At 37.8% G+C, this 27,341-nt stretch overlaps 1 protein-coding gene and 1 long non-coding RNA gene across 4 annotated transcripts; one reads left to right on the plus strand and one right to left on the minus strand.

The window, feature by feature from the left end:
• The first annotated feature begins 1,702 nt into the window (after positions 1 to 1,702).
• LOC149184146 (uncharacterized) lies at positions 1,703 to 3,349 on the plus strand. Its single transcript, XM_089418846.1, has 2 exons — positions 1,703 to 2,981; positions 3,053 to 3,349. Exons 1-2 carry the CDS (start codon positions 2,770 to 2,772, stop codon positions 3,195 to 3,197), a joined length of 357 nt encoding a protein of 118 aa, XP_089274972.1. The 5' UTR covers positions 1,703 to 2,769; the 3' UTR covers positions 3,198 to 3,349.
• Positions 3,350 to 4,323: 974 nt separating this feature from the next.
• On the minus strand, positions 4,324 to 26,377 carry LOC149184147 (uncharacterized). 3 transcript variants are annotated; one of them, XR_016257750.1, is made up of 3 exons: positions 25,925 to 26,344; positions 17,015 to 17,095; positions 16,520 to 16,905 (listed from the first exon to the last, which is right to left on the minus strand). It is a non-coding gene; the product is annotated as an uncharacterized LOC149184147 (long non-coding RNA). The 3 variants fall into 3 exon arrangements; XR_016257751.1 differs by lacking the exons at positions 16,520 to 16,905; positions 17,015 to 17,095 and adding an exon at positions 4,324 to 4,595 and having other exon boundaries at positions 25,925 to 26,377; XR_016257752.1 differs by lacking the exons at positions 16,520 to 16,905; positions 17,015 to 17,095 and adding an exon at positions 4,831 to 5,182 and having other exon boundaries at positions 25,925 to 26,377.
• Positions 26,378 to 27,341: the final 964 nt, after the last annotated feature.

Raw genomic sequence — 27,341 nt, forward strand, 5'->3', positions numbered from 1 at the left:
ATCGAGATCCCTATCTAGGTTTTTAGAGCCAATTATAGTCTTTAAGCACTACATGTACAAGTTTATCCACAAATTTATTCATGAGGCCATCCTGTATCATTGAAACAAAGAATATACCGTCACATGAGAAAATTTGATGAGTGGAGCTCGAGCAGATCAATGAGGACTGAAATTTAGTAGCTATCATATGATGTCCAATTTACTTTAAAATTGTTATTACTTTTCTTTATTTAATTATTGCAGCGAGGAATAACATAGTATAATACTAGATAACATTTTATACCACGAAACATAATCTCATTTAACCTGTATTTATATGTTTCTTAAATTTCATGAAACTCATTATAATTTAGTTGTCAAATTAGTAGTGCAGATAGTTATTATTGGCTACTATTGACTAATGCAGGGTGACTCATCATTTTTATTTAAGAAGAACCATGCTACTTGGAATTACTCCTTTGGGTCATGAGCCATTAACATGTTTCCTTAAGTCCAAGGAAAATAAACTTTTAGCAAAACAAAATTAGTTTTAGAGCATATTACAAATCCATAACCCTCAATACTTAAAGTTACAATGTAATTTCTCTTTTTACACAAACACAATTAAATTCCTTAAACCATAATGCAAAGACATTTAGATTATTAAATGATTTTGTAAAAATGATTAAATTTAATTATTTTTAGTTTATATTATTAAAAAAAATGAAAATAAATTATTTAAAATAAAAGAAATATATGCTTTGAAACTTTCAAACATATTTGAAATGATAATTTAAAGTTTCGAATTTATATAACACAATCTCAATTTTTTTTTTTTTTTTTTTTTTATCTTCAATATTCAACAATCTCAAAACTCTCCTTTTTTATCTTCAATATTCAACAATATTTTACATAAAATCGCAGTCATATAAATAGGATGTGTTTTTACGCCTTGTATTTTAATAACAAGTTTGCAATATGATTGCATTATGGATGGAAAGAACACATGTAACCTAAGATGAAAGGATTCTCTAACCTTCCAATTTGGTGGGTAACTAATAAATTCATTATAATGAATCTATGTTAGGAATATTTTAATTGAAAACGAGGGTCGTCTCTTTTTATCCCCGCTAATAGCGATAATCGAAAAACCAAAGAAAGGGTTCTTTGCAAATTGCAATCCTAGTAGTAATAGATAAAACGAACATTTATCTTTGCAATGTCTACATCGAGTGAATAATATGCAATTTTTTTATTTTTATTATTACAGAAATGAATATTTCATAAAATTTAAAAAATAATGTATAAAAAGAGAATGATTTTTTTTTAATTAATTAATTTAATTTTTTTTAGAAATGAATATTTTATATTTTTTAAGGCTTTTAGAGATATAATTATAAATTATTTTTTTTATATTAATCCATAAACATGAATTCATTTTTTTATCAACCTTTCATGGCATTAGTTTAATATAACACAAAATAAATAAGGGAATTTAAAAAGCAACCTTTAACTTTTCAGGCCACTATTTTAGTTTGTATTTATATAATTAAAGCCTTTAAATGAAGAAAAGCACAAGCCATAAAACTGAACATAATTAACACAGTCCAGAGCGAGGGTTGGTTCTCGAACCTTCCTGCCCCACCCTCCAGATGTACCTACGGGCAGCTTGCCACATGGGTTTGCCTCCGCGGTTGATCTACGCCAAGCTTATCTGACGACTCAGGATTGTTGAGGCGTGGTAAGGGTAACGACCCCAAGGGAAGCAAGGAAAACATCGCCATTTGCTTCATGATTCGACTAAGAGAATAGCTCTGCAACCAGTTCACCATTGGGGTTACAGAGGCAGGTTCCCGGATAGTTTTCTACTGTCGCCAAGCACAGTAATACCTCTGCTCATGATTCTGAGTCTTAACATTTTTGTTTCCTCCGTCTTTCAAGCAGTAACCCTGTCATACTTTTTCTATTGTAGCAGCGGGGAAGTTTGCTTTTTCTATTGCAGCAGCGGGGAGGTTTGCTTTTTCTATTGCAGCAACGAGGATTCTTCAGATCTGCAGGGGCTCTGCTATATACAATTGGGTCCGTGACTATTTTCGATCGGACGACCGTTGTTTGATATATTGCATGATTTGGGTAGCCACGTTTTGAAGATAAGTGCTTTTATTTCTTGAGACCCATTTGAATTTTGAGGGATTTAGGATGAATTTGTGATGGCCCTGTGCTTTCATTTGGAAATACTCATAGTTACTTGCATAGAACGTAATGAGTTTGAAACTGCACGAACTGGAAATTCCTGAAATGAAACTCGAGGAGATCCATACGGCAGACGGGTCATCTAGAAACTCCCGAAATGAAACTCGAGGAGATCCATACGGCAGACGGGTCATCTAGAAACTCCCGAAATGAAACGGGAAAAGGGTCAACAAGGATAGGACCTGCGATCGAAATGTTTCGGCCCCGAAAGCTCCTTGCCAGATACAAGTTGCGGACTTCAAATAAGAATGAAATGTGGCCGAATGTCTCAACAAATCGCAGAGTGGAAAGTCCTTTCCTAGAGGAGCTTCGACCTAGAGACGAAGGATGCCTAAATAGACACTGGATGATTCCGACGAAAAACGGACAATTCCGGAGTTTCATGGTATTGATGGTAGACTGGTTCAGCAAGCTAGGTTTATCACGGACATCAGAGAGCAACTTAAATCAGCAAATGAGGATAGGGAGAGTCCAATTGCTAGCGTGTCCAACCGTTCTAGCAGTATTGATGGTAGTCGGGTTTAGCATGAAAGGTCTATGACGGATGCCGATCAACAACTTAAACCATCAAACGAGGATAGGAGGAACCCAATTGCTAGTGTATCTATCAGAAATGCGGGTCTATCCATGACACACGGTGTTCGTCGTCTGGAGGTGACAGGTTCCGCCACCTCGGTCGACTGGGTTGAGACCTCTTTCATGAGGGTTCAGATTCACAAGGGATACTCTGCATTCCTCTGCAGACAGAGGTATGTACCTAGGCTTAGCTTTTCCTCTTAAAGAGTTTGGAAACCCTAATTCAATTTTCTCTTTCCTGTAGGACTTCGGCAACTCACTCTCCAAATGGGTGGTTCGAAAGGGACGCAATGCCTCTGCCATCTTCAAGCATAGGTTGGCATTCTGAGGCTAGATATAACCTCTGTATGTTGGTTAGGAAAAACTTACAGTTCTGGGTATTATTTTGAAACCCTTGCAGGGGTTTTGTTTGAGTTCAGTTTTTACAGCAGAATATGTAATAGACTACTTGTTATGATTTAGCCGTCGAGGCCACAGCTTCTTAGCGTTGCCATTTAATTTTACTTCTAAATTTTAATCTGAATCTAGTGTAATTTAATTATGAATTGTGCATGAATGTATTTTTCTGTCTTGAACATTTAAATCTCAGTTAATCTCCACTAAAAAGGTAGATTTCAACCCTCTTTACCAGCACGTTAATTAACTTTGTTTTCATCATATTATCTATGTTTTCATTTCTATAGTGTATTCGCAATACATACTTCAGCCTGAAGTCGGCCTATATGATTAGTTGTTTCATTGCATAATATTTTCATTTTCAGATCGGTGGCTAGGTAACAGAGGTTTCAGTCCTCATTCTTCTCTCTTTTTTTTTTTGAAATTTTAATCCCTTATGTTAAAGGAATTATGTCTAGTAAAGTCCAGAACAATTTAAGTTTTTAACTGGCCTGTCTCTAAAAACGTTTTCCTTCACTTTGATTGTACCATAGTCTCCAACCGAACAACAGACCTTGGCTCTTTGGTCTGCAGATTTCCCAGGGTTTGGAAGTCTTTCGCTACCTGTTAACAGTACCCTCTTACAGGTTTAAAGTTTCCAGAATGAACAATTAATTGAACAACCTGTGGGTTGCCATGGACCCTTACCCTCGATAAGGGTAGCATTTTTTTTTACAACGGCTTGTTAGATGGGTTCTTAAACAACTATTTCAATAGGCCTGGAACGGTCCAGAACCGCCTTCCAGTTGTACTGCTACTACAACAAGTTTAATGTAAATTCCCTCTACGTTTTCCATTTCAGTTTACAATTAAGACACATTTGTACAATATTATAACTATGTAAGCAATATTCATCAAGGAATTACACATTACTTTTCATAAACAGAATTATTTACATGCGTTGTAATTACCCAAAGGTAACAACTATCTGCTAAGAAATTTAATCTAGTAATATATATCCATACTTATCTACAGAATTTTGTTATACCAATATAAGAGGGTTTAACACATTCCTTTAGCATGAACAAACTTCTCATTATATTTTGCATAAACAAAACTTCTATTAAATTAAGTTCTACATATATTGTTCAACACTACTGTTTAGCAACTAATTGATTCAATAAATATTATACTTATTTGTAGAGGTCTCTGTCAAACCAGAAGAAAGATAGGTCGCCACCGCAGCCCTGGGTGAGTTTGAGCTCCGGGACGACTTCGTCAGCGCTGCCATCAACGCCTCAGCGCCGCCATCAATGCCTCCATCGATGGTGAGATCAATGTTGGGGTTATCATCAAGCTCCTAGAGTGGGATGCTCAAAGATGTGGCCTGCTCAGCAACATTTTCTGCAATTCTGTGCAGTAGGAAAAAAACTGTGCGGAAAAGAACATAAAAAACTAACCTAAACTAACTAACTATTAACCTAAACTAACTATTAGGTTTTTTCTTATCTTAACTATTCATCCAATGGTTGGGAACTTTTCAATCGTCTAACATCTAATCGAACGGTTCAGAAAAGTACACGGTGACAATTGGGGAGTTGATTTCAGAGGGGAACGCCTTACGGCGTAATTATATAAAAATAAACATTTTTTTTAAACTAAAGCACTTGTATTACCAAAATAACTCAAAATTTCATAGTTGTTCACCAGACCACCAAGGAGATTTTTGTTGACTCCTCGCGATACAAGAGGATTCATACTTCTCTACTAATCCTATAATACAAAAGATATCAACTAGCTAATTCGAAAATACAAAAACCTCACATATTAGCCACCCATTACAAAGCGTAACAAAATACCAAATATACTATCAGACATAAACACCATTAAGAAATGGGAGTAGCGAAATTGGCACTCAATCCTCCATGAGCATCAATGTCTGTATCGCAATGTAGTTGTCCTTCCACATCAACCAATCTTGAGTCAAGCTTGTTATTTCCTATTACAACAAATAACGTATTCAAAAAATATTAATGTTCACATTAATTTTAAATTTACCAAAAATTAAATGATATTATCTAATGTTTACTTTTGAAAAAATTTTAATATATTTTTTTATTTTTTAAATCTAATTTTTCTACATTCTAATATGTTAGAATCTTATTCTAATATTCTGTAATGATGATATGTAGATATGTACTTTGATATTCTGTAATGATGATATGTACATATGTACTTTGACATATTAATAACAGTGTACAATAACCAACTTAGTTAAATTTAATTAATGTGAGAAAAGACACCACATTAATTCTTTTTTAAGTTTTTAATATCCAATTTTTTTGGGTTAAGTTTTTAATATCCCTTCATCCGCCCGTCATTACATGCAAAATTACGCTTTATTCATTAAAAGGTTCTAAAATAGACTACCTTATAACTACCATTTCCATCAAATTTAAGGGCGGCCAGCCATGCCTATGTTTACTTCTTTATTTATTTATGTTTGGGTATACGTACGGTAAAGTTTCAATTCAACCACCGAAAAAACCTAAATAGATTTAAGCTCATTTATGAAACAAATTTAACTGCAATATGCTCAACTATTAAACGATTAATAGGGTCACAGTTGCAAGAGGCGAGAGGTGTGTGGAGTCATACTTTGCGGGCAGTTTTCACTTTTTATGGTTATTTTTTAATATTAAATTAATATTTTTTTGAAAATATTTTCAAATAAATTAGAATTATGATAGATGTTCTTATTTAAAACATAAAATTATAGATAAATTAAGCATATTTTAAATTAAATAATATTTTTTTACTTATTATTCCCACCATATTAATGTAATAACATATTCAAAAACATTGAAGTTGACATTCATATTGGATTTGGTGAATTTTATCTATTGTCAAGTAAAAGTTTCCAACTAAAAGTAAAAGTTAAAAGTGCAATGGGCTTAAGTGTCTCCCCAAATTCATGTTAAATATTTTGGAAATTATTTTTTTTAACTGACAATTTTAATATGCCCTATATTTTAGTTTTTGTTGTATTTAATTATTTTGTATCTTTGAATCTTTATTTAATTGTTTTGCATTTTAAATTTTATATTAGATTTCAATTTCTAAAATAATACAATTATAAAATTTTCATATATACTATCAAATAACATATTACATCATATAAAATAACAAATTACATCATATAAAAAATAAATTATCAAATAATAAATAATACATTTCATTTTGAGAAATATAGAAATTATTAAAAAATGTAATAGTTAGTTAAATTATTATTTTACAGTGCTTAGATTACATAACTTTTAATCTATTGGTTCTTGAAATACACCTTGAAATACCCATTTTTCACGGAGAAAGATTTTAATCATATTTATTTTGAAAGTCTTTGATATAATGGTTAGTTAAATTATAATTTTATATTGTTGAAATGTAATGTCAGTTTTGCCAAATACTTTATTCATTTTGAAATGTCATAAGGTAATTAATGCAAATGTAATTTTTTTATATTTTTTACAATAAATTGGAATCTAGTTATGTAAGTCATGGTCAAATTGAAATTATTATGCCTTCAAAAACACATTATATATATATATATATATATATATATATATATATATATATATATCATAATTTTGTTAAAAATTATATCACCTAAAACTAATAAGGTAATTGTGTCTTTATTACATAAAACATTACAAGGTCAATATATTCTTAATTTATTAATTCGTTTATTGTGTTTGATAAAACTCTCTAATTGAGTGTTCAATTCACTTCTGTAGAACATATACTTTTTGTTCATATTTAGTATATTCATATATATTTGTGATGTTTATCTTGAGCATATTCATATGTATTTGAACAAATGTAATATTGTGTAAACATAGAACCTGATAAGAGGTTATATATATGTATATGTGACCAGTTTTAGTTAGCAGATTTCCAGTGCAAGATAACAATATATTTTTTACTACTGTTCGAAGAAACATTTTTGGTTTGGAAGTATGTGTGATGACCCCGGAGAATGTAAATATTTGAGTTTTCACTGTGGTAAAAGACAGAATTAAGTATGACATTGAAAGATTGTTTTAAAATTTAATAGTATTTTTATTTATCAATATGTGCTTTAAAATATATTAAGTAGGAAATACTTCTTGAAATGCTGGCAACTTCTGAGAGGGAAGTTGGAAAAGAAAACAGTTGTTGAAACTGCACTCAAACTACCTTCCCTAACTGGAAAGGCTTCCAGAGAAAAGGGGAAGGGGGAGGCAAAAATCTGCGCTGTAAGGACAGGCAGGAAAAAGAGAGGAAAAGGAATTGGCTAAGTCTGGTAAGGACCAGATAGCCAGGCACAAGTTGCGTGCATCTTGTTGAGGGCTGTGGGCCTACAAAATAGCTAGGGGGGAGATCCCGGTCCTGACGACGGATCTCATGGTTGGGTGGTCAAGAGAAAGCAAAGGTTACAGGTGAAATTCTGTAGCGCAACTACAAACTCAGGCGGACCAGGTAAGTAAAAGCTTCTGGTGAAATCCGTCTCATTAGTTGATATGCGTTCCATAGTATTAATTGTCAACTGAAAAATTACAGTAACCAAAATTACATTAGAGAAACAGTGGATGTTTATTAAGGTTACTCGATCTTCTTATCGTTATTATGCATACTGTGTTGTTAATTGCTTCAAAACAAATATTACAGAGGTGACCAGTAAATGACTGTCAAGGAGGGTTTGGCCCTATCACAGTTCTCTGTGCTTAGAAATTTAGAAACCAAACACCACTATGTAGTATATTAGTGTTTTATTAAATACATATAAAAAAACAAATAAATAAATTTCGATGAAGGATAGGTCTGTTAACCGCAACAGAGGGTTAAGGTAGCAATCATTAGTCTGGTGTTTCCCCAAAACCAGAAGAGAACTCTTCAGGTCTGTTAATCCCTATCGGCCGTAGAATAGATGATCATAAATTAAGAGATAGTGGAACTATCCGGATTCAGAATAAGTATGGGATTATTTTCTGGAAGGCGCAGACAGTAGCATATGAAAAACGCATACAGCTAGACAAAAGTTATCAGGAAGACAGTGAAGGGATGAGCAACCCTGAGTCTTCAGTTGCATTTATAACAAAAGGGAGAAACTTGAAATTCATAGACTAAAACACTAGTTGTGATATCATATAAATCAACGTTGGGGCTGCAAACTGTAAATTATTTTCATAAGTTACAACATGAAAGTGTACGACAGCTGTATTGATACTTTAATTTCTGAGAATTAATAGAAAACAGATGAATAGCCATTTCCTATATCGTAACCAAAATATTTCAAACATTAAGAACTCTAAGAAGTTCAAGAGATGTATAATCGCAAACAGAACAGAATGTTTACATTCCGAAACAATGGGGCAGTTCCGCCATAACAAGTAGGAACAACCAAGTGTAATGAAACATAGTGACAGTAATATAATTAAATACGCAACAACTTGCAGAAAGACGGACTTGCAAAATTCCGTGAAAATGGAGCCAAGGCTCTCAATAGAAAGACTTAACCTGTTAAAAAAAACTTTCCTCATGAACCGAAAACTTACATATACAGAGTTAAATATCAGCATCCAAAGAGTTGCGATTCAAAACAAACAATACCATTATACTGGAAGTAACCAGAGAGGGGCCGTAAAGATCTCGGCCCTATTCCGTGTTAAGTAGTCAATCACTACTTTGAGTTCCAAGACCCCTTACATTAACACAAACAAATAAATTATATTCGAGACACAGAAGGAGGAAAAGAAACCCAGTCTACTTGGGTACTGCTGTGGACATTTCCCGAATCAACAAGAACTGACTACTTTCATTATAATCCAAACGGGACAGGCCGAAGGCATTGAAGCCTGAGGGCATAATGAACCTTGTTAATCTCTGAGAAAATCCCCAAGGACCCTGTCCTGGGCACTCCTGCCAATCCCTTGAATCTGAAAGCAAGCAAAAATATGTATGTATAAACCCTGTAGCGGCAACTGCCAAGCATGAAAACCCTTGACCATCACCCAGAAAACATTCACGCATGGTTTGGAGGCCTACCTGGTGAGCGGCGTGGGATGCCAGAGTGCTGAAGACTTTGCCATTCTCCGTAGCAGAGGGCCCCTCGTCTGTAGCGTCCTCCTTCACACATATGAAAGCAACAAAATACATTAACATTCATGAACTCATCTGTGTGACCCTGTGAGGAAGAGAGTATATATGTTAAAAGAAAATAGCGCAAAATGTCTGCAAATGAATACCATCACCTGCATAAGCAATTTCCGGAAGAACTGGTTGACTAGCTCCTGGACAACGAACAGGTTCTCGGTTGAACAGCTAATGGGTGAACCCCAGTGCGCAGAGAGACGAAGCCAAAATCTGGAAGCGGCGCCAAAACCAAATGGGTAGTATGAGGATTCGGGACGACTTAACATTGTACCCAAAACCCTCCGATAAGTCTCCACCCTCGGATCCAGATCTGATGATCCGCACCGTTGAAGGAGAGCGGGAACCGAGGAGCGCAGAGGACGAGGGTACGATGCCATGCCTGTTCACATGACTGAGCAGAGGGAGTATACGGAGCAAGCCAGGTGTTCTGCGTAGGAGAAAACAACTAGCCAGTAATTTAATGCAGACCAACAACCAGTACGCCGGAATATAACTCCGGTCATCCGAGTATTACATCCAGCGCATGTAACCGGAAAGGTTTACACGCGGGTAAACTCATGATGTGGCATTATGTGGTGCTGAGTAGACACGTATATGGTAAAAATAATAATTTTTTTTTTATATTTCTGTGGTGGAGTCGTGACAAATTAGTGTGAGAGCAGAGGATCAATGTTGTGACCTCTAGGATAACACGAGAAGAAATTTAACAAAATTGAATGAAAATAAACAAGCATTGTGCAGTTACAATCTTATTATATTTGTAAGAAGACAGTTAATATTGCTAACTCCTCTTCTGGTTCCATTTCTTAGGTTGAGACAAAGGAAAACAACAGTGAGACAATAGACAGTGACAGTGAGTATGCAGAGAGCTGGCAGCGCTCCGCACAGATCGATAGCGGGTTAGGGACCTGCAATAAACCCTGGGGATAACCCAGAGCTATGGGTACAACTCGGCGAGGAGACACGTAGCACGAACCTTGCAATATTAGAGATGGTACAGGAGCTAAAGAATGAGATGGCTCGATTACGAGAGGATAATGCACGACTGACGGTGGAGCAAGAAAGGATTTTAAAGAGTTTGTCTGACAGATAGAACCCACCACTAGCTAATCCCAATACAGAACAGTAGAGGATGTCAGAAGAGCAAAACCATCGAATAGAGCCTGAAAGGTCAGAAGAGGGGGAGGACCATTTTGACAATGCATCTGAACAGCAGACTTCAAAACGTCAAAGGGTGGAGTTGCAGGGAGAATTTCGAAAGATTAAACCCCCACACTTTGATGGGGAACAGGAGGAAGCGGCTGAAGCATGGATAATTAACATGAACAAATATTTTCAGTTGTATGAATATGACCATGACCTGAAGGCACGACTGGCCATTTTTTAGTTAGAAGGGAAAGCGACTCTGTGGTGGGAAGAAGTTAAGATCGTCAAGGGGGTAAGTGAACGGACCATAACGTGGGAGAAGTTTCAGAAGTAATTCAAAGAAAGATATCTAACTAAGCGCTTCTACGACGAAAAGGCAAGGGAATTCCATGACTTGCGGTTGGGACAGCAGACTATGGACGAGTTTATAAACCGTTTCACTTCCCTACTTCGCTATGTGCCCTACATTAAAGAAGAAAAAGCTAAGGTGCAAAGATTTGTGAGTAGTTTACCCCTATATATACGAGAAAGGATTGAGTTTGAAAATCCTAGGACAATGGATGAAGCTATCTGCAAAGCCAGAATCTGCTACCAGCAGAATAAACAGAAAGGAGACGCTCCAAATAAAAGATGGAATGAGAAAAGGGGTAGTAAGACAGCTGGGAACAATAAAGGAAGTCGCAGCGGTGGAGGTAAGGGAATTAGCAAGGGACAGAATAGCAGGACTGTACAAAGAGGCCCATTCAGATCCAAGCCAATCAGTGAATCCAGAGTGAGTGAACAGCCTGCCAGATTGGAGGGTGAAGGGGTAGCCAGACCCCCAGTTCAATGTTGGGGTTGTGGAGGACCACACTACGTCAAAAATTGTCCGCAGCGGAAGGGAACCGAACAGATATCCCAAATCCATGAGGCATCGACCGTCAGTGATGTGGGACGTAGCATGCTAAGGATTAATGCAGCCCTAGACAATCGTCAGGCGGAGTACCAGCCGACCATGGTGGATTTCGAAGGTAAAATTTCAGACCTTTCTGTAGCTGTTTTAATTGATCCAGGAGCCACTCTAAGTTATGTTAGCCCAAAGGTAGTAGAGCTTTGTAAGCTACAAGCTGTAAAATTCAAGAATCCATGGCTAGTACAGTTAGCTACGGGGGCCAAGAGACGAGTGCTGGCAAAAAATTAATAACTGCCCTTTAACAATAGCAGGGTAGCCAGTAGTAGCAGATTTAAATGTGCTCCCTCTTGGTTCATATGATGTTCTGATTGGAATGGACTGGCTAGAAAAGCACTGGTCACTAGTGAACTGCAAGACAAAAACCATTTATTACAAAGATGACTTTGGAGAGAAGCAAGAGGTGCAAGGGATTAAGCGACCAGTGCAGGTCTGGCCAATCACTGCATCCCAGTTAGCAAAATGCGTCAAAAAGGGGTGTCAAATTTATGCCATTCAGGTAAGCTATGCAGATTCAAAAGATAAAATAGCCACGTTGGATAACATCCCTGTAATACAAGAATTTGCGGATGTATTTCTAGAGGAGATACTCGTGCTGCCACCTAAAAGGGATATAGACTTTACCATCGAATTGATACCAGGGGCAACACCAGTATCGCGAGCACCTTATAGAATGAGTGTACCTGAGTTAACAGAATTAAAGATGCAGCTAGAAGAACTGTTAGACAAAAATTATATTCGCCCTAGTGTATCTCCGTGGGGAGCCCCAGTGTTATTTGTCAAGAAAAAAGACGGAACTCTTTGAATGTGTATAGATTATCGTCAGCTGAACAAGCTCACAATCAAAAATAAATATCCTTTACCTCGGATCAATGAACTTTTCGATCAAGTGAAGGGTGCAACAGTGTTCTCCAAGATCGATTTGCGATCAGGTTACCACCAGATTAGGATTAAGGAGGAAGACATCAATAAAATAGCTTTCAGAACAAGGTATGGGCATTATGAGTTTGTGGTGCTACCTTTTGGTTTAACCAATTCCCCCGCCACTTTTATGTGTTTAATGAACAACATGTTTCATCAATTTTTGGACAAATTTGTGCTGATATTCATCGATGATATCCTGATATACTCCCGTTCTAGGGAGGAGCACAAGGAGCACCTCAGATTAGTGCTACAAACCCTCCGAGAACACCAGCTGTATGCTAAGTTCAGCAAGTGCGATTTCTTCAAAGAAGAAATACAGTATTTAGGCCATATAATCACAAAAGAAGGGATCGCGGTGGACCCTGAGAAGATAAGGACCATAATGGAATGGTCCGTACCAAAGGATGTGGCAGACATTAGGTCCTTTATGGGGTTAGCCGGATATTACAGACGATTCGTGGAAGGTTTTTCAAGGGTAGCGTACCCTATCACCTCCTTACCGAAAAAAGGAAGGGCATTCAAATGGACTCCAGAGTGTCAGAAAAGCTTTGAGCAACTTAAGCATCTGCTCACCACAGCACCCATCTTGAGTATAACTGATCCTAATAAGGACTACGTGGTGTGTACTGATGCAAGTAAGGAGGGTGTGGGAGGCGTGTTGATGCAAGAAGGAAAAGTGATTACTTAAGAATCAAGAAAGCTAAAAGAGCATGAGTAGAAATATTCTGCTTACGACTTAAAGTTAGCAGCCGTCATACACGCATTGAAGATGTGGCGGCATTATCTCATGGGGAGGAAATTTCTATTACTAACAGACCACCACAGTCTGACAAATTATTTCAGCCAGCCTACCTTAAATGCGAGACAAGCACGCTGGGCAGATTTCCTAAGCAGGTTTGATTTTGATATTAAGCACTTGAAAGGGAGGGAAAACCGAGTGGCCGACGCTTTAAGTCGGAAGGTGCAATGTTTGTATGAAATTTCCTCCAGTAAATGGAAGAATCCCTTAAAGGAAATGATAAAAACAGCAGCAGATCAAGATGCTGAATACCAGCAAATAAAACAGCAGGTACAACAATTTTCCAGCGAGAAAAATCAACAGGGATATGAAATAGATGATGCTGGAATGCTGCATTATAAAAAGAGGTTGTACGTACCTAGTCAAAACAGTCTTAAAAATCTGATTTTGGATGAATTTCACATCAGCCACTATGCTGGACATCCAGGGTACCAAAAAATGATCACCGCACTTCGAAAAGAATACCACTGGCCAGGGATGAAAAAGAATGTAGCTGAGTATTTAGCGCGGTGTTTGGAATGTCAACAGATTAAAGCAGAGCATCAGCACCCAGCAGGGTTATTACAACCCTTACCCATTCCAGAATGGAAATGGGAAACTATTTCTATGGATTTCATAACAGGGCTGCCTCGGACAAAGAAGAACAATGATTCTATTATGGTGGTGGTAGACAAACTGAGTAAGGCGGCACATTTTATACCTGTGCAATCCACCTACAGGGCTGTGAAAATTGCCCACATTTTCATGCAGAATGTGTTTAAACTACATGGACTTCCGAAGACAATAATATCTGACCATGATGTAAAATTCACGTCAACCTTTTGGAGGGAATTATTTACAGAATTGGGAACACAGCTGAATTTCAGTACAGTTTATCATCCCCAGATCGATGGTCAAACAGAGCGAGTGAACCAGGTGGTAGAAGACATGTTACGAGGTTACGTAATGCAGAAACCAACACAGTGGGAGGAGTATTTACACCTGGTTGAATTTGCATATAATAATGGGTATCACACATCATTACAAATGAGCCCCTTTGAGGTCCTATATGGGCGGAAATGCCGCACACCCTCAAGCTGGGGTGGACCTGAAGACAAATTAAGATTGGGCCCGGAGATGCTCAAGGAAATGGAGGATATGGTGAAAAGAGTGCACTAATTTAAAGGCTGCTCAGGATAGACAAAAGAGCTTTGCTGACCGGAAAAGAAGGTTCAAAGAATACCAAGTCGGTGACCATGTTTATGTGAGGATCCAAGCCAAAAAGAGTACCCTGCAATGGAGCGGTTGTGCCAAGTTGGCACCCCGTTATTTTGGACCATTCCAGGTCTTGGCAAGAGTTGGGCCAGTGGCTTACCAGCTCGCCCTGCCAAGCCACATTCGGATCCACAATGTCTTCCATGTCTCTATACTGAAAAAATACATTTACGACCCTAAACATGTGATCAAATGGCAGGACATACAGGTGAGGATAAATTCTGGTAGATCCGATTAAAAGTTTATTTTAGAAGAAACTGATTGGTAATGTTGTTGCTTGCAGGTCGAACCGGAAGGAGAGGTCCTGGTCGAGCCGCTGAGCATCCTCGACCGGAGAGAAGTACAGCTGCGGAAGCGAGCTATTACCCAAGTTAAGGTGCAGTGGCAGCACTATGGGCCTGATGAGGCCACTTGGGAAGATGAAGAGCTCATAAAAAAAGCTTACCCAGAGTTGTTTGTGAACATCAGACATCGGGACGATGTCCAATCTCAGGAGGGGGAGATGTGATGACCCCGGAGAATGTAAATATTTGAGTTTTCACTGTGGTAAAAGACAGAATTAAGTATGACATTGAAAGACTGTTTTAAAATTTAATAGTATTTTTATTTATCAATATGTGCTTTAAAATATATTAAGTAGGAAATACTTCTTGACATGCTGGCAACTTCTGAGAGGGAAGTTGGAAAAGAAAACAATTGTTGAAACTGCACTCAAGCTACCTTCCCTAACTGGAAAGGCTTCCAGAGAAAAGGGGAAGGGAGAGGCAAAAATCTGCGCTGTAAGGACAGGCAGGAAAAAGAGAGGAAAAGGAATTAGCTAAGTCTGGTAAGGACCAGATAGCCAGGCACAAGTTGCGTGCATCTTGTTGAGGGTTGTGGGCCTGCAAGATAGCTAGGGGGGAGATCTCGATCCTGACGACGGATCTCATGGTTGGGTGGTCAAGAGAAAGCAAAGGTTACAGGTGAAATTCTGTAGCGCAACTACAAACTCAGGCGGACCAGGTAAGTAAAAGCTTCTGGTGAAATCCATCTCATTAGTTGATATGTGTTCCATATTATTAATTGTCAACTGAAAAATTACAATAACCGAAATTACAGTAGAGAAACAGTGGATGTTTATTAAGGTTACTCGATCTTCTTATCGTTATTATGCATACTGTGTTGTTAATTGCTTCAAAACAAATATTACAGAGGTGACCAGTAAATGACTGTCAAGGAGGGTTTGGCCCTGTCACAGTTCTCTGTGCTTTGAAATTTAGAAACCAAACACCACTGTGTAGTATATTAGTGTTTTATTAAATACATATAAAAAAACAAATAAATAAATTTCGATGAAGGATAGGTCTGTTAACCGCAATAGAGGGTTAAGGTAGCAATCATTAGTCTGGTGTTTCCCCAAAACCAGAAGAGAACTCTTCAGGTCTGTTAATCCCTACCGGCCGTAGAATAGATGATCATAAATTAAGAGATAGTGGAACTATCCAGATTCAGAATAAGTATGGGATTATTTTATGGAAGGAGCAGACAGTAGCATATGAAAAACACATACAGCTAGACATAAGTTATCAGGAAGACAGTGAAGGGATGAGCAACCCTGAGTCTTCAGTTGCATTATAACAAAAGGGAGAAACTCGAAATTCATAGACTAAAACACTAGTTGTGACATCATATAAATCAACGTTGGGGCTGCAAACTGTAAATTATTTTCATAAATTACAACATGAAAGTGTACGACAGCTGTATTGATACTTTAATTTCTGAGAATTAATAGAAAACAAATGAATAACCATTTCCTATACCGTAACAAAAATATTTCAAACATTAAGAACTCTAAGAAGTTCGAGAGATGTATAATCGCAAACAGAACAGAATGTTTACATTCCGAAACAATGGGGCAGTTCCGCCATAACAAGTAGAAACAACCATAGAGCAACGAACATAGTGACAGTAATATAATTAAATACGCAATAACTTGCAGAAAGACGGACTTGCAAAATTCCGTGAAAATGGAGCCAAGGCTCTCAATAGCAAGACTTAACCTGTTAAAAAAAACTTTCCTCATGAACCGAAAACTTACATATATGGAGTTAAATATCAGCATCCAAAGAGTTGCAATTCAAAACAAACAATACCATTATACTGGAAGTAACCAGAGAGGGGCCGTAAAGATCTCGGCCCTATTCCGTGTTAAGTAGTCAATCACTACTTTGAGTTCCAAGACCCCTTACACTAACACAAACAAATAAATTATATTCGAGACACAGAAGGAGGAAAAGAAACCCAGTCTACTTGGGTACTGCTGTGTACATTTCCCGAATCAACAAGAACTGACTACTTTCATTATAATCCAAACGGGACAGGCCGAAGGCATTGAAGCCTGAGGGCATAATGAAGCTTGTTAATCTCTGAGAAAATCCCCAAGGACCCTGTCTTGGGCACTCCTGCCAATCCCTTGAATCTGAAAGCAAGCAAAAATATGTATGTATAAACCCTGTAGCGGAAACTGCCAAGCACAAAAACCCTTGACCATCACCCAGAAAACATTCACGCATGGTTTGGAGGCCTACCTGGTGAGCGGCGTGGGATGCCAGAGTGCTGAAGACTTTGCCATTCTCCGTAGCAGAGGGCCCCTCGTCTGTAGCATCCTCCTTCACACATATGAAAGCAACAAAATACATTAACATTCATGAACTCATCTGTGTGACCCTGTGAGGAAGAGAGTATATATGTTAAAAGAAAATAGTGCAAATGTCTGCAAACGAATACCATCACCTGCATAAAGCAAATTCCGGAAGAACTGGTTGACTAGCTCCTGGACAGCGAACAGGTTCTCGGTTGAACAGCTAACGGGTGAACCCCAGTGCGCAGAGAGACGAAGCCAAAATATGGAAGCAGCGCCAAAACCAAATGGGTAGTATGAGGATTCGGGACGACTTAACATTGTACCCAAAACCCTCCGATAAGTCTCCGCCCTCGGATGCAGATCTGATGATCCGCACCGTTGAAGGAGAGCGGGGACTGAGGAGCGTAGAGGACGAGGGTACGATGCCATGCCTGTTCACATGACTGAGCAGAGGGAGTATACGGAGCAAGCCAGGTGTTCTGCGTAGGAGAAAACAACTAGCCAGTAATTTAATGTAGACCAACAACCAGTACGCCGGAATATAACTCCGGTCACCTGAGTATTACATCCAGCGCATGTAACCGGAAAGGTTTACACGTGGGTAAACTCATGATGTGGCATTATGTGGTGCTGAGTAGACGCATATATGGTAAAAATAATAATTTTTTTTTTATATTGTTGTGGTGGAGTCGTGACAGTATGGTTCTAGAATTTTGGTTTCAATGTTCATATCAATATATTTTTTACCACTTTTGGTAAAAACATTTTTTTGGAAATACGGTTTTAGATTTATTTTTTTACGACTTTTGGTAGAAACATTTTTTTGTTTGGAAGTATGGTCCTAGAATTTTGGTTTCATTGTTCAAGTACTAAGTCTCAAGTCATTAGCAGTATTTAATGGCTACTAAAAACACTTTATTCATTCATTCATGTATGTCTTATTTGTTTCTTACTCTAATTTAAAGATATCTATATAAGCAAGAATATCTACAAAGTAACTCTTGTTCAAATACAATAGTTAGTTTATACATTTCAAAATTCAATAATTGAACTAAGTGGCAAGGAAACACTAACTATGCGGCCTTGTTATTATTAATTTTATATCTCTATATAATTTTAACAAATTAAAAAAAATACAGAAAAAATATGTTGAGTAATTATACATTTACCTAGTAATTATATTTTTTTTATTACTTCACACGAACTGTGTCACTCGCCCTCAATTAACGTGAAGTGACTCCTTGAGACAACGATTGATTACAAAGTCTAATTAGGATGAATATCTTTTTTTCCAAAGGATACTGAGGGCCAACTTGATGTCTGAGATAATTGGATTTAGTTATGGCCAAATAGCACTAGTTACTATATATTTTACGACTCAATCTCAGATTACTCCACTCGTGAATTTATCCATTCAGTGAAGTAAAGAAGCGATAAATATCTTATCCATATTTTGCTGAATTGTTTGTGGCTGCCATAAGATGAGGACTCTGGCATCTTCAATAGCCTTATGAAGAACATGCAAACAACATCCCCTGCAGCAACTGCTGCAAGAAAATATGGATGTTAATTTCCATAGCTTAAGAAAATACAGCCATGGGGAATGGAATTTTATCTACTTTTCAAATTCAATATAAGGTAATTTCGTTGGTTTATCCCTCCTCAATTTTCTGAATCATATATAAACATCACAATTTTCTATTTCTTATTTCCTAATAGTACGAGAAAAGGTGGTCCCAGCAAAAGGTCACTTGGTCGAGTTCCAGAAGCGTCCGTAGGCTAAAGAATTTTAATTTATTATTATTATTATTTATTTATTTATTATTATTATTATTTTTTTCTTTCAGTACGAAAAAAAGTTTGATTTATATTCATATGAAAGATATTTACATAAGAGAGGATTCTGTAAAGAGCTGTAACATATATATGCAGCTCGAATGTTTTACTGAAGATATTAGCTGTGGACAGGGTCAACATGGAACCATAGAAACAAAATTCTATGGAACAAGATAAAAATCAGAAAGATAAACAGATAGTGAGGAGCCATTCACATTTATATATGCTGGTCCCATCACACATAAAGGTCAGGGGAAAAACAACGTACCATTATGTGAAAGAAGAAGGCGATGATTCAAAGGAAAGCAAAAAAACCAGTTGGAAAACTAGGTACCCAGAAGGGAGAAATCTTCTATCAGATATATTGAATCTTGTATTTGAACCTCCAATTTCCATGAACTAGGTTCTATTGCAAGGCCCCTCTTTGGCAAGATGTCTGCATGAGAATTCAGAGACCTGTCCACATGGCTGATTGTGTAAACCAGATTGCTGATCCATAACATTTTTATCCTATTAATCCATCCAGTTAACATGGGATTCTTGTTTATTAACTTCCCTGAAGCCAGTTCTATTATGTTTTTGGAATCCCCATATATCTGCAGCATTTGTATATTCAGGAAAGAGCTGAACTGAAGAAGGCCCACCAATGCCATTGCCTCGGCCTTATTGTTTGAACCACAACCACCATTCCAATAGATGGAGAAATGAAGATCTTCAGACATCGATATAAAAACACCACATGCACACGTGCCTCTTTGTGCAGCTCTGTCAAAAAAAGCCCTTGGATAACCCATCAAATTCATTTTATGGTTCCCTGGAATTCTAGTTTTTCCTATAGACAACTTTTTGGGAATGGAATAGAACATCGTAGTGATCTGCTCAAGCAAAGGAAATTGTATATCTTTCCCATCTCGGAATATAGCATTGTTCCTTCTCTTCCAAACTGTCCATAAGAGGAAAAGGGGAATTGATCTATGAGAAACATTCTGCGAGCTCCACCAGCTTAAAGCCACTTGAACATCTGTGTGATCCACCAGACAAATACCAAAGAAATCTGCAAGATCCCTCCATAACTGATAAGTATAGCTACAAGTGAGAAAAATATGATTGCTGCTATCTTCCCCATTTTTGCATAATAGGCATATACTAGGACCTGACCAGTTCCTTTTTTGTAGATTTTCCCAGGTTAGGATCTTGTTGTGAAACACGAGCCAGGAGAAATGAATGATTTTGTTTGGCACCCCAGTTTTCCACAATGACATGGGAAAGATGTGCTGAAAAGGGAGCAGGATTGTCTTTGCCAGAACTAAATAGATATCTTTGACTTTTAAATCATCCCACCTCTTTATACCTCTCCATGTAAGATAATCCCTCCCTTCAGATCTGCATATGCCAGAGCCCCTCATAGATATCATAATACTGGCCCACTGCTGGGCATAATCTTCACTAAGGCCCAGAGATTGAAAATTCTTCCATATAGGAATGCCCCCTGCCAATCTTCAATTAGTTGACTCCAGGAAAAAATCCCGGATCTATGCAGAGCCATTATGATAGAATGTGGAATGAAAAAATCCTCCCCCAGTCCAATGATATGATCATAACCTATAAACACATCTTTCCCATTTTGGACATTCCAGAATAAATTCTTAAGGAAGAAGGATTCTATTCTACGAAAGCTTTTCCAGATTGTCGATCCCTGTGATTTTCCAATTGTGCCTTCTCTATACCAGAATATTAGGTCTTTATTCTTCATGTACTTCTTTCTGATAGTGGCGCTCCAAAAACTGTCCCTGTTAATCTTCCTCCAAATGGATTTACATAAAAGGGCTTTACCAAAGTTCCTAATATTCATGATACCCCATCCTCCCAAAACCTTAGGAAGGGAGATTTTCGAAACACTGGTCAGATGAAATTTGCTTTTATGCTTTCCTCCCCCCCATATAAAATTTTCCATAATCCTATTCAGAATAGCAATGATACCAGAGGGAAAATAGAATAAGCGGGCCCAATAAACAGTAATCTGGGCCAGGACAGATTGGGCCAGAACCGCTCTGCCTACTATGGAGAGGCACTTGAACTCCCAACCTTCAATTCTTTTATAAAAATGATTCGATAACCACATCCAGTCAGCATTTTTGTATCCTGCAGGTCTGATATGAAAACCCAAGTATTTGATGCCATCCTTTATAGGCTTAATTCCAATATTAAACAGAGCAGACAGAAAGTCCAATGATTCCCTATCTTCAACATCAGAAAAAAATGAAGATTTTCCTTCATTAATAAAGATTCCTGAAGCTTTTTGAAAATTTCTAAGAATGCCATGAATGCACTGCCAAGAAAGTCTACATATCATACCAAAAATCATGATATCATCAAAAAATAAGTTGTGGGAAATAAAGGATCCACGACATATCTTTATTGGTCTGTGTTTATTTTCTTTGACAGCACAACTGATATGTAGACTTAGTGAATCCATTACAAGGATAAAAAGAAGTGGAGACAAGGAACATCCCTATTGAAGACCCTTGGTAGCTGTAAAAAAGGTTGTAGGTAGACCATTTATAAGGACATCAAAATTGACATTCTCCACACAGGCCATGATCCATCCAATGCATTCATTTTTTAGGCTTATCTTGCAAAGAATGCATCTTAGAAAGTCCCAATCTAGGCTATCATATGCTTTCTTCAAATCCAATTGAAGGATGGCTGCATCAAGCTTTTTGGAATGTAAAGAATGTAAACACTCTTGTGTATTGGCTACAGCCTCAATGATATTCCTATTCTTAAGAAAGCCATGATGTTCTAAAGAAATGTAATTTGACAGGATGCCTCAGATTCTATTAGCAATTATTTTAGAGGAAATTTTGTAGATTGCATTACAAAGGGAAATTGGTCTAAAGTCTGAGAATGCAGTGGCTTTCTTCTTTTTGGGAATGAGGGCAATATAGGTAGACATGATATGGGGATGGAAAGACCCCCTCATCCGCGATTCTTCCACCATTGCCAGGATGTCTTTCTTGAGAAGATCAAAGAAATGGATATAAAATTCAATAGTCCAGCCATCAGGGCCAAGACTTTTATCTCTTTTGAAGGATTTCATTACTTCAAAAAGTTCATTCTCAGATACAGGCTAGAAAAAGGTATTGTTTTGTTCATCCTCAAACATGGTAGGGAAAGGAGCAATTCCCCATAAGATGTCCTCGTTATTACAATTATCATCCCTTTTGTAGAAATTTCCAAAATATGACACTGCTTCCTTTGAAATTTCCTCTTGTGAGTAAAGCTTGATTCCGCTATCAGACTGGATTTCCCAAATAGAGTTGATTTCCCTCCTATTATTCGCGAATCTATGGAAAAACTTTGTGTTCCTGTCACCCTCTTTCAGCCATAACGCCCTACTCTTCAACCTCCAAGTGGCTTCCTCAATTGCAAGTAATTTGTGCCTTTTCTTTTCCAATTCATGTATGCTATTACGGACCGAAAAAGAGATATTTCCTTCTTTCAGTTTTCCAGCTAAAACATCCAAATTCGCTTGAATCTCTTTCAAAGAATCTCTATTAGATTTTAGCTTTTTTCTCTGCCATGCCTTAACCTTCACCTTTAGTTCACGCAGATTGTCCAGGAGGTGTTGGGAAGGAGAAATAATCTCCTTCGAACAGCTAGCAGACCAAATTTTTTTTACAAGGTCATTGAATTCCTCGTCCTCCAGCCAAACTCTGTTGAATTTATATGGAAGACCCTTCTTATAGCATCTTTTACCCCATTGTAAGGATATTGGTCTATGATCAGATATAAAGCTGTTAATAATATTGGATATTGGCCTACCCATACGAACCATCAGATTGTCAGATATCAAAAACTTGTCCAGTCTTTTAGCCAGATAGGAAGCACCAAGTCTTCCGTTGTCCCATGTGGGACCCATTGATTGGGGAGAGATATCTATCATATTGTGTTGAAGAATGGCCTCCTTAATGTAACCAGCTAATGGGTCCACCTTCCTGCCCCCTCCCCAGACTTCGTCACCACACAAAGTGCAGTTTAAGTCACCACCAATAAGAAGATAGTCTAGTTCCAAAAACTCCGAGGACAAAAACCTATTCCAGAAGGGACGTCGATCCTTATATGGGGCATATATATTTAAGACATGTATGGAGCCAGAAAGACCTTGGATGTTTGCAAGCAAAAGAATTCCGGCAAAACATTTGTATGCCTTCGCCGCTATCCATGAAGGATTCCATAGGATAACAAGACCCCCCGATAGACCATTGGCATCAGTAGCCACTATATGCCATTGAGAAAACATACGACGAAAATATCTGATAGAGTCTTCAGCAGAATGCATTGTTTCTTGTATTAGGATGGTTGGTTGAAAGAATCTCCTTTAGGGCAAGGAATTTCTGGTCCGCCCCCAGACCCCTTATATTCATTGAGATAATGTGAGTCATGGCTGACGATCACTGGCCATTCTTGCTCCAAGGGGCCCATTTTCTGAGAGGTCAATTATAGGAATATCTATCAAGGTATGGTCCAAGTTCCTAGAAGAAGCTTCTATTCTATCCCGAAAGTGTCTTGTGCCTCTGTTGTGTTTTCTTCTGAAAATAATGTTCCGAGCAGAATTTGGACTAATATGAGGTGAAGAGACTGATCCGGGTTTATGAATAGTGAGAGGACATAGAGCAAGTGATTTCTTCTTAAGAAGCATGTCCAAATCACTTCCTACAGAATTTGTAGGAGAAGTAATCGGGGAGTTTGGAGGGGTTACAGAAAAGCATGGAAGTTTCCCTTTAGAATTCTGAGGGTTCCCAACAGGACTAATACCCTTCCCAGAAGTAGATGGCGGAGACTTATCAGAACAAATCCCCTTCCCTTTTGTGAGAGAGGAAGATTTTTTAGGGGAGGGGGAGGATGATGGGACATATGTAATATGAGATATAGGTGGCAAATTTGTTTCAGGATGAGGAATTTGTGGAGGCAAAGGAACTTCTCTACAGGGAAAAGGTTCAGGGGGAAAAGATGAAATCGGGGGGTCAGATTCAAAACCATGTGAAGAAAACTTTTTAGGCGAAAAGGATGCAGATCGATGACTCTTCCTAGGGAAAACACATACCTTTGATTGAGGAGATAGAAAGGCAGATAAAGATTTAGCCATACCTCGAGAAGGAGACCTACTATAAGATGAATTCCAACCTCCTGCCGAGTCCCTCTGCTTTAATTCTGGAGATTTATGATGATTACTCCTTTCAAATTTTCTCTCCCTTCGATGAAAGTGACAGTTTTCCTTCAGGTGGCTAGTTCTATGACATGTAGAACATCAGAATGGGACCCCCAAAAATCCAGTCTCTGGCGTAGATTTAATTCCCCCCATAAAAGCTCGATATGATCAGGAAAACCCCCACGGTATTCCTTTTCTATCAGAATCCAAGCAACTCTCTTATCTTTGGCGCCCAAACACTTAGGATCAACATAAACGAATTTCCCGATTGCATTCCCTATATCAGATAAAGTCTCTCGGGTCCATAATTCAATAGGGAGGCCAGGAAGTTTAACCCAGATGAGGTTATTTGAAGGAGTATTTTTTAGCGGGTTATATCCAATGTACCATTTATGAAGAGCTAGAAAGCTCTTCTCATGAACCCATGGGATAGAAAGAATTTTCTTCAAATCTTTCTCATCTAAAAAATGAAAACTGTACCAGTCCTTCATTAATCTCACAATTGTTGGAATATATCCCAGCAAACGATTCCATCGTTTTCCAAGCCATAAACGCATCTGGGAGTCCCCCATGTCCAGGAAATGCCAACGGCCGACCAGTGCTCTCTTCTGAAGGCTTGTAATTCTATCGGCAAGGAAGGCACTGTCGAGATTACATGCGGAGGGTGGTGGAATGGTCTTCAAAGGATGTTGTTTCTTTCTACGTCACGGGAAATCATCCCCGCCACCTTCTATATCACGTGCCGTCATGGAAGATGGAGGTATAATTATATTTGCCACCTCAGATTGCCAATCCTTTTGGTATGACACGCCACCGAAAGCCTTTTCAGCCTCGATAGTGGCCCGCACTAAGGCTGACGAGGCGGACACATCGGAGAGGATCTCCATATGCACCACGAGGAAAATGAATATAGCATCAGCGCAACAACTATACGACAGAATTCCAATAAGGCAAGACTCAATTGGGCGCAAAAAGCAAGGAGCTACAGAGATCTAGTACTTGTTAACAAAGGTAAAAATAGAATGGAGTACGGAAAGGATATATGATATGGGAAATGTAGATAGGATCTGATTCACCTAATGGGAAATTCTTATTGAAAAGAAAAAGTCTTTGGTGCAATACATACGGGCTGATGAGATATCATGCAAAACATTAATATGAGGATAATGTTGTGGGGTAATATTCAAATCATAAAGATATTCAACAGCTTATGGATTTATCCTCTGCGATTCATCCGTTCCATCAACGGTCTTCTAGCACATTCCTCTTCGTAGATCCTCAGAGCAAAGGATCGGAAAAAAAGGAACACGACACCGGAAATACCAGGCCATCCGACCGACCTATAGAGCCAAGACCAAGAACCAGAACCCTAAGGACTATCCATGAAACCATATACAGTCAATGGCTAAAGAAAATCTAGGAAACCATCGACATGATTATGGAAAAAGATAACCGGGGCTACCATAGCATTATAACAGAGAAATTTAAGAAAAATCAGGACAACAACAGATACAACCATAACACTTACACCAACAGTTTCCTAATCTACAGCGAAAATCTACGCAGGGACGGGAGATTATACAAAAATTTGTAAAATTTGTGCACAGATATTTCAAAGAAAAAACCTCCTTAATTAACAGAATAGAACCCTGTAAGAATAAATCTAGTCGAACAAATGACATTTCTTTTCTACCAAGGAAATATGCGTATCAGAAGAAAATAAAGATTCAGAAACAAGCACCCATTGAAAGATTCTGTAACAGAAAAACTGCATACAATTCTAGGCCAGGGGGATAGAGGACTTACCTCAGCGCTCCGCGCGAGGCCCTCATTGAGATTAAGAAGCCTGAACCATCGTTCCTCCAGACATATGCACCTTAACCAATAACCAGTATACTGTCAACATGACTCAGGGAAAGGTTCTATGACATATCATAAAGGATAGTGGCCGAGAGACAAATGTAGAGAGAACAGGGGAAAAATCTGGTAGTTGAAAATAGTCTCAGAGCGAAGACAATGAAAACTACCTTCAGACAACAGAATACACTCAAACTCTCAGACTGCCAAGGATACTCATTACACTCAGATAGAGGATGCTCATACAGAGGACACTCTTACTCTCAGACTACACTCGGAGAAAGCTGAAACAGTAGGAAAGGTTCCTGCCCTCCCTGAAAGGGAGCTCGAGGAAGAAAACCTCATGAAAATGAAAGAAACACAGATTAAAACCGATAAACGACTTCATACAATCTTGACCCGTGCCCCGAAAGGCCAGGACACGTGGAAGAAAAAACAGGTAGCAGAGAGTGGGACAGGTTCATCTGGTTCGAGGTTAAAAACGTGGCTAATCTAAGCAGGATTCTAAAATCGTGTTCTAATCTTAACCATTAGCAAAACTGAGGCGGGGACCATGAACAGTAATACAGCACCATATGTTCATTAATGAGACAAGAACATCTCACCTGCGAAGCTTTTGCTGTAGGCACACGCAGATCAGCATACCATTGGTGGAGGCCACGTGCAAAAACATGGTTCATGGTTGAGGGCCATGCGCAGAGCTCCCAAGCTACAGGGAGCAAACAAAAATTGGGTTGTGATTATTAAAACCTCTCCGTAATTTGACAACCATTCATACATTCATACATCAACACCAGTCTTCATCATAAAGAATATAAAGAAAAAGAAAAAGTGTAGTGTAAAAAATTTACAAATTAGTTTTAAAAATAATGGAAATTTAGTAAGATTATGACAAAAATTGACAAATTTTTTTGAAAATTTGGGTTACAGTTGCCGAACTTCAAGATTTCGGGTGCTCTAGGAATTCTTGATGGTGTTGAATCCATTTCCACCATAAAAAAGGAAAAAAAAAAACTATTAGGCAAACTATTGGGCAAAACATATAAGATATTATACATGTTTTCGCCAATATTTCTTCCCATTCCCAATATATATTCTTCCCAATGTGGTGCAAGAAAATATTAACCAAAATATGTATAATAATATATATATGTTTTCCAATATATCTTCCACCACCATTGTATGGTGAGGGATATACTAATGTGATATGCATATTATGATTTCTTTCTTAAAAAAATGTTTGTAATTTTATTAACGAAAATAAATTACATTATAATATAATATAATAAATTGAATTAAATTGAATATAATATAATATAATATTTATTATTATTATTATTTTATTTATTATTATGGACACTCTATC

This window comes from Pinus tabuliformis, chromosome 3_2, assembly GCF_031772625.1.
Source record: "Pinus tabuliformis cultivar Carrire ecotype Pingquan chromosome 3_2, CPIR1, whole genome shotgun sequence".
NCBI lineage: Eukaryota > Viridiplantae > Streptophyta > Pinopsida > Pinales > Pinaceae > Pinus > Pinus tabuliformis.